The 10,824-nt window shown below is 45.7% G+C and overlaps 1 protein-coding gene across 1 annotated transcript in view; it reads right to left on the bottom strand.

Moving 5' to 3' along the window:
- The window catches only part of LOC134450500 (retinal-specific phospholipid-transporting ATPase ABCA4-like), a 129,806-nt gene that overhangs the window by 51,716 nt on the left and 67,266 nt on the right, over positions 1-10,824 (bottom strand). Inside the window, exons 25-30 of the mRNA XM_063200342.1 lie at positions 9,514-9,651; positions 7,812-7,990; positions 2,318-2,420; positions 1,914-2,049; positions 1,556-1,625; positions 922-976 (exon numbers count right to left, since the gene is read on the bottom strand). Coding sequence (XP_063056412.1) covers positions 922-976; positions 1,556-1,625; positions 1,914-2,049; positions 2,318-2,420; positions 7,812-7,990; positions 9,514-9,651 — 681 coding nt within the window. The remainder of the gene's footprint in view (positions 1-921; positions 977-1,555; positions 1,626-1,913; positions 2,050-2,317; positions 2,421-7,811; positions 7,991-9,513; positions 9,652-10,824) is intronic.

Raw genomic sequence — 10,824 nt, 5'->3', positions numbered from 1 at the left:
GGCTTGGGATGCGTGGGGTGGCGCTGCTGCCAAGGGTTAGGCTGAGGGTTAGGTTAGGTGACGCTGCCAAGGCGCGGGTTAGGGTTAGGGTGATACGTAAACACTTATGTATGACATGACAACAGTATCACAACAGTGTCGTAATGCAGTCATAGGCATGTCATAAACAGTATGTCAATAATATCAAACATTTTATGACTGTTGTCATTAAGTTGACATTCGGTTATGGCAAAGACGGCCCTAACAATGTCAACTTTTCACAACCAACCATAAAACATGTCTGATATTGACATCACATGACTCTAAAGGTGATGACACAAAGGGCAGCTTTTTGAGTAATGTCTCCAGGCAACGATACTACAAGATGTCGTCTGGACCGTCTATGATTATAACACTTTTCGGTAACATTTTCTATGAGGACCATTTCATTCTATAGCATATTATAAGGGCAATTATCACAACTTACACGTATAATGCGCATCATCATTCATCACAGTGTGTTATGACGACATAGAAAGCGAATGGTCTTAATGGAAAGCGTATGGTCTTCATAGAAAGTGTATAGTCTTAATAGACCCACTTTTTTCCCGAGAGCACTTGGGTCAGCAGGAGACACCTTTTGCATTTTTTTCATTACAACATTAAAACCCCTTAGCGCAGCACTATGGCTCTCTGTAATGTCATAGCAATGTTGTTATGATGTAGTTGAGCATTTTCAGCAAGTGAATAGGGGTGCCGGCGACCCCCGCTACAGTAAGAGGCTACGAGCCAATCGTAATGTTTCCCAATAGCATTGCTCAAAAAGGTGGCTATTAATATATTACATTTTAATAGCATTTCCAGACAAATGTGTAATTTGTGATGGGGTTTGGGACATGAGGTAGACAAGCGTGTATTGTGAGGTTGGAGAATGCCACTTACCGGGGGGAGGGGCAATATTGGCCCCCTCACTGTCCGCCGTTACCTTCAGGAAGATCTGGATTTAAACAACAAGAGGACTCGTCACATCATCAAGGGGACATAGCAGATATAGTAAAGGTCTACCTACCGTACATCTGCGCGCGCGTGTGTGTGTGTGTGTGTGTGTGTGTGTGTGTGTGTGTGTGTGTGTGTGTGTGTGTGTGTGTGTGTGTGTGTGTGTGTGTGTGTGTGTGTGTGTGTGTGTACTACACCAATATACCACATGCTGGGGCCCTCACTCCATGTGGGGCCCAAATCCTGAACCTGTTTTGACCTCTTTTGCTGGGGTAGTTTTGTTGCTACTGGTAAAAGTAAAAGTGTAAACACATTTCCTGATTCACTGACAGGTTAGGGTCAGGAATTGTTTTGACTTTGGACACAGTTTAGAATTCTTTAGCTATTGTTAAGGTTAATATGAATGGAAGGGCCCCACAGGGCCCCACAAAGATATTAAGGTTGGGTTGTGTGTGTGTGCGTGTGTGTGCGTGTGTGCGTGTGTGCGTGTGTGTGTGTGTGTGTGTGTGTGTGTGTTTGCTTATGAGTGTGTGTGTGAGTGTGTGTGTGTGTGTGTGTTTGGATGTCGATGCACACTCACCTCTTCCAGTGAGGTGTCTGAGATGCCGAAGCTGCTGAGCCCGATGTCAATAAGCATCTCCTCCAACTCCCTGAAGAGGCACAGGGGGGTAAATAACAACAACAACAACAACAACAACAACAACAACAACAACAACAACAACAACAACAACAACAACAAAAACAGCAATAATAATAATAATAATAATAATAAAAATAACAATAATAATGATAATAATAATAATAACAACAATAACAAGAACAACAACAATAATAATAATTATAATAATAATAACAATAATAATAACAATAACAATAATAATAATAATAATAATAATAATAATGAGGATGATAATGAAGGCTGTGATTCCCCTCCCCACCTGAAGAGGGAGGCGTAGGCGCGCTGCTTGAAGCCCTTATTGGGCAGCAGGAAGGTCAGCTCCTGGCCCACCATCTCGATGAGACGCGCCTCCGGGACGTGGTGGTGGATCAGGTTGGTGATGCTGTCCACGTCACCTGGGGAAACCACCAATGACACCCACTGTTGATTTGTACGGTCAACAACAACAACAACAACAACAACAACAACACCTTCCAGCACTCTCTCGAAGTGCAGACTAAATACAAGTTACAAGTTACAAGTTTATTTATTTAAAAAGGGACAGCATATAGCACCAGCATTTAAACAAAAAAGCTAAATACACAAGATTATAGCCATGAGGCTAATTTCCATCTTTTGTCCCTTGACAGGTTTGAAGTTCGAAGTGCGGGCTAAGTAACTGACCTTCCAGTACTCTCTCGAAGTGCGGGCTATCGTGTGGCTCTTCTTTCTGCCGCGTGCAGGTGGAGCAGCTACAGGAACACTCGGAGGTGCAGTCACAGCCGTTCTAGAACACATAGAACACACAGACATTCTTGAACACATAGAACACATAGACATTCAAGAACAAAATATTACACATATATTAATATCCACTCAGAGGTACAGTCACATAGATATTAATATCATAGACCCAACCCCACCCCCACACACACACACACACACACACAGACACATTGAGTGACAACAAGCTTTTAGCAATATAGTATACAATCAGATGGCATGTGTTGTGGTTGATGGCTGTGGTTGAACCACCTGACGTCTGTTAACCCATTTTAGCCTGATGCTGCATATAGGCCTGCGCTGCATTGACCTTTGACCTAGCTGCCTGGAGCGACAAGGACCCTGCATTCGGGCTCTTGACATTTTTAAAAAATAAAACATGTGGGTATGTTAGAGCTGAATGAACACATTCTGTGGCAGGATGAGGGTTCAATCGAAGGAGAGGATTGTGCACATCCCAGGGAAAGGTGCAGAACGAAGGTCAACTGTAGTTTTCAGAGTGTGAAGTCCGTACACTTAGAATCCTTTTTGTTCTATTTTATTTTTTCATGGCAGGATAACATTTTGACCTCAACATCTGAAGAAGACTGTTGAGGTCGAAACGTTATCCTGCCAAGATGAGGGTCCAAGCCTTTAAATGCAACTGGTTTCATGTTTTTATGTTCTTCTGCGTCTGAGCTATAGGCAGACGGCAGAGGGCATCTTAGGCTGCATATGTCCTGAATGTTAGTGTGTGTGTGCGCACGTATGCAATGTATGTGTGTGTGTGTGTTTGTGTGTGTGCACGCACGTATGCAATGTATGTGTGTGTGTGTGTTTGTGTGCCTGTGTGCACGTATGTATGTGTGTGTGTGCACGTTTGTGAGGGGACAGGGCATCAACTTGACACTAAACACTTAACCCCCCGCCCTGATCACACACACACACACACACATACACACACACACACACACACACACACACACACACTTAACCCCCCTTCCACACACACACACACACACACACACACACACACACACACACACACACACACACACACACACACACACACACACACACACACACTTAACCCCCTGCACTGACCACACACACACACACACACACACACACACACACACACACACACACACACACACACACACACTCACACACACTTAACCCCCTGCACACACACACACACACACACACACACACACACACACACACACACACACACACACACACACACACACACACACACACACACACACTTAACCCCCTGCACTGACCACACACACACACACACACACACACACACACACACACACACACACACACACACACACACACACACACACACACACACACACACACACACACACACACACACACACACACACACACACACACACACCCCTCTGCTCTGACCACACACACACACACACACATCCCTCTGCTCTGACCACACACACACACACACACATACACCCATACAGTAGTATACACTGTCCATAGGCCCCCACACACACCTGGCCTTGGCTTTGACCATTGTTATCCACTTGACTTTTGCCGCGGCGCCCTTCTTAATGTTGCTATGGTCACCTTCTTACTGTAAGCTGCTAAGTCTCACACTCTTAGTGTGATGTCGTTCGGCCAACAGGGTCGCTCCATCCTGTAGCCATGACCCCTCCTGTGGCAAGCTGCCTGTTAGCGCCTCGCACGACCTGGTCAGTAACGGGGTCGGGGCGTAAAGCTGGCTGGTGACGCGTTGCATCGCGCGGCCCGGTCAGTGGGAGGTGCCATGGTGTGTGTGTGTGTGTGTGTGTGTGTGTGTGTGTGTGTGTGTGTGTGTGTGTGTGTGTGTGTGTGCATGGGCCGGGGCATAAAGCTGGCTGTTGACGCGTTGCATCGCGCGGCCTGCTCAGTTGGGGCCCTAGGCGTTAAGCGACCTGTTGACGCGTTGCATCGCGCGGCCCGGTCAGTTGCGGGGCTGGGGCGTTAAGCAGCTGGACCTTTAAGCATCAGCGGGTCGCGGGTTCAAGTCCCGATAGATACAGAACACGTGAGATGGGGATGTTGGTCCTGCAGCAGCCTGCTGTAAACCTGCAGGGATGTGTCGAGGTACATGGGGGCCCTAGGGCAAAGGAGAGGCTTGGGGGCCCTTTTGTGTCTTGAAACTATTGGGACAACCCCCCTCAAGAGCAATAAGATTTTCATAGCAGGCTACTGAATTTGGGGAAGTTTACAAGTTTACAAGTTTATTTATATAAGAAAGGGACAGCATATATTGCCAGCATTTAAACAAAAAATTATAAATATACAAGATTGTAGCCAAGAGGCTTATTTCCGTCTTTTGTCCCTTGACAGGTTTGATGTTCCTTGAAGTTTTGCCTCAGTCCCAGAGTTGCCATCACTGTTATTTGAATACAAGTACAGAGCCCATCCTGAGCAGGGGGCCCTGGTCCAGTAGCCTAGTTTGCTCACCTGGCTGTGACACGCATGCACACCCACCTGTTCTCCCCACGTGATGAGTTGAATTCCAAGAAGAGTGGGACACGAGGGGCAGGGCGGGGCCGAGGAGGGGCAGGGCGGGAAGGGGCGGGGCGTAACATGGCGTGGTGGGGGCGTGGCGTGTGGTGGGCAGAGGGCACCTTCTCTCGTCTCTCTCTCTCCTTCTCTCTCTCCTTCTCATCTCTCTCTCCTTCTCTCTCTCCTTCTCATCTCTCTCTCTCCTCTCATCTCTATCCTTCTCTCTCTCCTTCTCTCTCTCCTTCTCTCCTTCCCTCATCTCTCTCTCCTTCTCTCTCTCCTTCTCTCATCTCTCTCTCCTTCTCTCATCTCTCTCTCCTTCTCTCCTTCTCTCTCTCCTTCTCTCGTCTGTCTGGAATGGTTTAGTTTTTAATCTGATCATCTGACCTAATCATCTTCCTTCCGTGATCGCTTGGCTTCAGGTACATTTGTCTGAGTGTTTATCCAGCTTGTTGCTGGGCAGGTGGGCAGGCGGCCCTGTTGGAGAGTGTAGCGGGAGGGGAGCGTTAGGGCTGGCGGCGGGGGGGGGGGTTGGGATTGGGGTTTGCTGGGGGAGGGGCGTTAGGGCGGCCCTGTGGGAGTGTGTAGAGGGAGGCAGTGGTGTAGTGGGGATTTTTAAAGTGGGGGTACGCGATTTTTTACGTCATCAAATAAAGGGCAACTTATCGTGTCAAACCCCCCAAATGTCCTTAATCTACCGTCATTGCTTCTCCATTTTCATCTGATTGGTCAATCACTTGCAATACTGCTATGTGATCATTCCTTTTTGTATTCAAACATGGGCAAAATACATATTTTTAATCTCACTTCAGGAGAAGTGGGTGGACTGCGTACCCCCGCGTACCGCGCCCACTACACCCCTGGCGGGAGGGGAGCGTTAGGGCAGGCCTGTGGGGCGGGGGGGGTTAGGGCAGGCCTGTGAGTGTGTAGCGGGAGGGGAGAGTTGGAGATTTAGCATGACCCCATTACACTACAGCTGTACTGTCTTCCTTGCATGGCACTACAATTGTAGTATTTTCTTGTGTCGACTTGTGCACCAAAATAACAAGGCCGACAGGCGGACAACAGATGCGTCCCTCTATGGCAGTTCCAACAATGCAATTCCCACCCCCCAAACACCCCCCTGGCCTCCTCCTAACCTGTCAACGCCCCCCTGAGGATGTACTTTTTGTTTATTGGTCATCATGGACACTCCAAATAATGTGGCAGGCAGCAAAATGGCAAGACATGGCTTTATTTTTTGCAGTTTAGGCTATAATAAGCTTATCATTCTTGGATTTGGAAAAGAACCATATGATTTCAAATAGATGAAGTAGGCTACATTAGAAATGACCAGACATTTATTAGTATCAACCTTTAGTATCACGCCATTTCAGCATCATGTGCATGTGGGAAAAAATTTAAACATCGACAAATAATGAATAAATAAAATTGTTTGGGTGAATCATGCGCTTATGGGTTTACCCTTTAGGTGAATTATGCGCTTATTTTTCAAAACCAGCTTCACCGTCAAGGCACAAAGCAGTGAGCTCCCGTGCCAGAGTTTACCAAATTCACACGACTACAAAGCAATTACGAAAGACGCGTTCTGTCCTGTGCTCTCTCTGAGCGCAGCGAAAAGCACCTGTGGGGTACGAGCCCGCCAACGAAAGAACCTCCCTGTAGGCTACGAGTAGGCTAAACACACGTATGTCAAATGTCTACTTGTAGTTCGAGCACCATGCTCCAGTGCGCAGCGCAAACTGACTGGGGTACTGAAAAGGCAAAAGTAAACTTGCTGGGAATATTAAAAGGGAGGCTCGTAGGCTACACACAGACCTCTGAACCCGAGTTTGTGGACTGGAGAAAAGCGGAGGAAAATGTGAATGTTATGAAAGAAAAAAAAGCTAACCAAATGTTACAGGTCCACGTTTAGAGGAAGAGCTGCGCTGCGGGTCGCCTGTCAACTAATTACAGTTCCATGTCGTGGAGCGTTATGCATGCAAACGCCAGTCTATCCAAGCACAAAGGAAAATGTGAATGTTATGAAAGGAGAAAAGCTATAACCAAATGTTACAGGTCGACGTTTAGAGGAAGAGCTGTATGCGCTGCGGGTCGCCTGTCAATTACGGTTCCATGCCGTGGAGCGTTATGCAATGCAAACGCCTCTCTATCCGAGCACAAACATCTGTGTCAAAAACTGCCTGCCAACTTCTAAATCGTTCATTTCCGCGAGTTTCTGACGAACCAAAATAAAGTTGCCTCCCATTGTCCAAACGCAAAACAATGGCGAAAATTGAATGCCCCCCTCAGTTGTCTCACAATGCTATCAGCCGTCTTGCCTGTTTGGTAATACGTTCTGGCTTGCACGCATTCGCTCCGCCCTCAGTTGTCTCAATGCTATCAGCCGTCTTGCCTGTTTGGTAATACGTTCTGGCTTGCACGCATTCGCTCCGGTCCAAAATGGCAACTCTGCCGCCTTGTGGCCACAGTAGGAACAATTGAAGGAATGCGTTTCAGACGGACATTGAAGGAATGCGTTTCAGACGGACGGACGGACGGACGGACGGACGGACGGACGGACGGACAGACAGACAGACCCTCTTATAGAGATGCTGGGACGCATCTAAAAATGTTTCAAATACGTGTATATGCTAAATGCTCCAGCCGATGCCACTATTTTGTATGGATTTATTTTATTTGTTTGTTTTTTGTGGACTTTCTAAGAAATATGTCTCATCATTCTGAGCAGAGCGCGTAGCAGATGCCGTTCCTCTCACCTCTTTGTGCGGTTCCTTGACGGAGCTAGAAACCCACGCCGAAACAGACTATGTATTTGTTAAATGTACTCTATGTACTTAAATCCTCCCTCCCCGCTCTTGCTAAGTGTGTTTCCTTCTCATCTCACCTCTTTGCGCGGTTCCTTAACGCGGCGCACCAGCGTGAGGTAGAAGCCGACGCCGAAGCAGTTCTTGAGGAAGAGAGGGGAGCCGCTGCAGTGGAGCTTCCCCTTGGAGATGATGGCCACGCGGTCGCTAAGGAGGTCCGCCTCGTCCATGTGGTGGGTGGACAGGATCACTGTACGCCCTGACGGGAGAGATGGAGACCAATTAACCAATTATCCAATCAACCAATCAATCAACCAATAGTATCTATGTAGTACATATTTATAGCATGGACAGGAGCACCGTACGCCCTGATGGGGAGAGAAGACCAATTACATTACATTACATATGAAGAGCTCTTTTCCAAAACGCTATATCCACCATTTTTGACTTTTTGCATTTCAATGTTGGAGTTGACTGCTAAGAAGTCCTATCATCCATATGTGAATTCTTGCCATTCAAATGTTTTGAGAACATACTTTTAAACCTCTATAAAAATGCATTTTGCAATGCATTTCAATGGAATGCCCAACACAAAAATGTCAATTTCCCAACATTCTATAAAATGGATATATCTCATTTTGGAAAAGAGCTCTTGAATACATATTTATAGCATGGACAGGATCACCGTACGCCCTGATGGGAGAGGTGGAGACCAATCAACCAACCAACCTATCAACCAATAGTATCTATGTAGTACATATTTATAGCATGGACAGGAGCACCGTACGCCCTGATGGGGAGAGAAGAGGTGAGAACCAATTACATTACATTACATATATATATTTATAGCATGGACAGGATCACTGTACGCCCTGATGGGAACCAATTAACCAACCAATCAATCAACTACCAATCAATCAACCAGTAATATCTATATAGACCAATCAATCAACCAACCAACCTATCAACCAATAGTATCTATATAGTACATATTTATAGCATGGACAGGATCACTGTACGCCCTGATGGAGAGGGAGAGGTGGGAACCAATTAACCAGTTAACCAATCAACCAACCAACCAACCAATCAATCAATCAATCAATCAATCAATCAATCAACCAACCAACCAAATCAATCAATAGTATCTATATAGTACATGCTCATATTTATAGCATGGACAGGATCACTCATCCTGATGGGGATAGCAAGGTGGCAACCAATTAAACAATCAATCAATCTATCTATCAACCAATTAATCAATAGGATCACCGTACGCCCTGATGAGGAGGAAGAGGTGGGAACCAATCAATCAATCAATCAATAGTATCTATATAGTATATATTTATAGCATGGACAGGATCACTGTACGCCCTGATGGGGAGGGAGAGGTTGGAACCAATCAACTAATCAATCAACTAATCAATCAACTAATCAATCAATCAATCAATCAATCAATCAACCAATCAATCAATCAATCAATCAACCAACCAACCAAATCAATCAATAGTATCTATATAGTACATGCTCATATTTATAGCATGGACAGGATCACTACTCATCCTGATGAGGAGGAAGAGGTGGGAACCAATCAACCAATAAACCAACCAATGAACCAACCAATGAACCAACCAATCAATCAATCAATCAATCAATCAATCAATCAATCAATCAATCAATCAATAGTATCTATGCAGCACATGCTCATATTTGTGAGCTGTACCTGTGTGGTACTTCAGGAAGTGATGTCATACCTGTGCGGTACTTCAGGAAGTGATGTCATACCTGTGCGGTACTTGAGCAGCAGGTCCCAGATGGATCTTCTTGAATACGGGTCGACACCTGACGTCGGCTCGTCCAAAATCACCACCTTGGACCCGCCCACAAACGCCATAGCAACTGACAGCTTTCTCTGCATGCCCCCTAAGTAACCATGGAAACAGAAACACATACCACCATCAGCACTACATAACTACTGCCATTCATAAGAACCCTACAGCCTTAGATGACCGTGCCCACACACATCGCCTGTGCCGTCACAACACATTTTTGCATTGAGGGAAGTATGGTCAACTTGCTACTTCTCATTTCCTTGTCCTATAAATTCTTATGAAAAATGAATGTGACGGTACACTATGCTTGAACTATGCCTGACCTTTGGTTGACCTCAGGCTGATCTATGATTCAGTTTAGGTTGAACTTTGGTTCTGAACCTGATAAGACACTAAGGTTCTGAACCTGATAAGACAGCTGTCAGCTATTCTGGTTCTGCTATAGATTCGAATATGGCTCTGGTCCCTGACCTGAGAGGTTCTGGGCCTGGTAAGAAACAAGGTTAACTATGGTTTTCGCTGTAGTATGGTTCTGTGTACACTATGGCTCTGCTTTAGGTTGCAATATGGTTGTGGTCCTTGGCCTGAGAGATTCTGGGCCTGGTAGAGACTATTGTTCTGATCTGAGAGGTTCTGGGCTTGGTGGTAACTAACCTGAGAGATTCTGTTTGGTTCTGACCTGAGAGGTTCTGACCTGAGTGAATGAATGAATGATTTTATTTGACATCTTCAGTTCATATAAATAAAATAAATACATGATTGAGTTTCATATAAACCGCACCACATACTTAAATAAAAAAAAAAAAAACAGAGAGTCAGGATAGCACAATAAAGCTCGAAAGCTTATTTCCATTGTGGTCCAGAACCTGAGCGGTTGTGTTTGGTTCTAACCTGAGCGGTTCTGTCTGGTTCTTACCTGAGAAGTTCTGTGCCTGGTAACTGACCTGAGAGAACCCTACAGCCTTAGATGACCGTGCCCACACACATCGCCTGTGCCGTCACAACACATTTTGCATTGAGGTCAGTATGGTCAACATGCTACTTCTCATTTCCTTGTCCTGAAAAATTCTGATGAAAAATGAATGTGACGGTACGCTTGAACTATGCTTGACCTTTGGTTGAACTTTGACTTCAGGCTGATCTATGATTCAGTTTAAGTTGAACTTTGGTTCTGAACCTGATAAGACACTATGGTTTAACCTGAGAGGTTCTGTGTGGTTCTGACCTGAGAGGTTCTGTTTGGTTCTAACCTGAGAGGTTCTGT

The sequence above is a fragment of the Engraulis encrasicolus genome, chromosome 6 (assembly GCF_034702125.1).
Source record: "Engraulis encrasicolus isolate BLACKSEA-1 chromosome 6, IST_EnEncr_1.0, whole genome shotgun sequence".
NCBI classification, from domain to species: domain Eukaryota; kingdom Metazoa; phylum Chordata; class Actinopteri; order Clupeiformes; family Engraulidae; genus Engraulis; species Engraulis encrasicolus.
The sequence above is the reverse complement of the archived record's forward strand: the minus strand, read 5'-3'. Positions and strand labels throughout refer to the sequence as shown.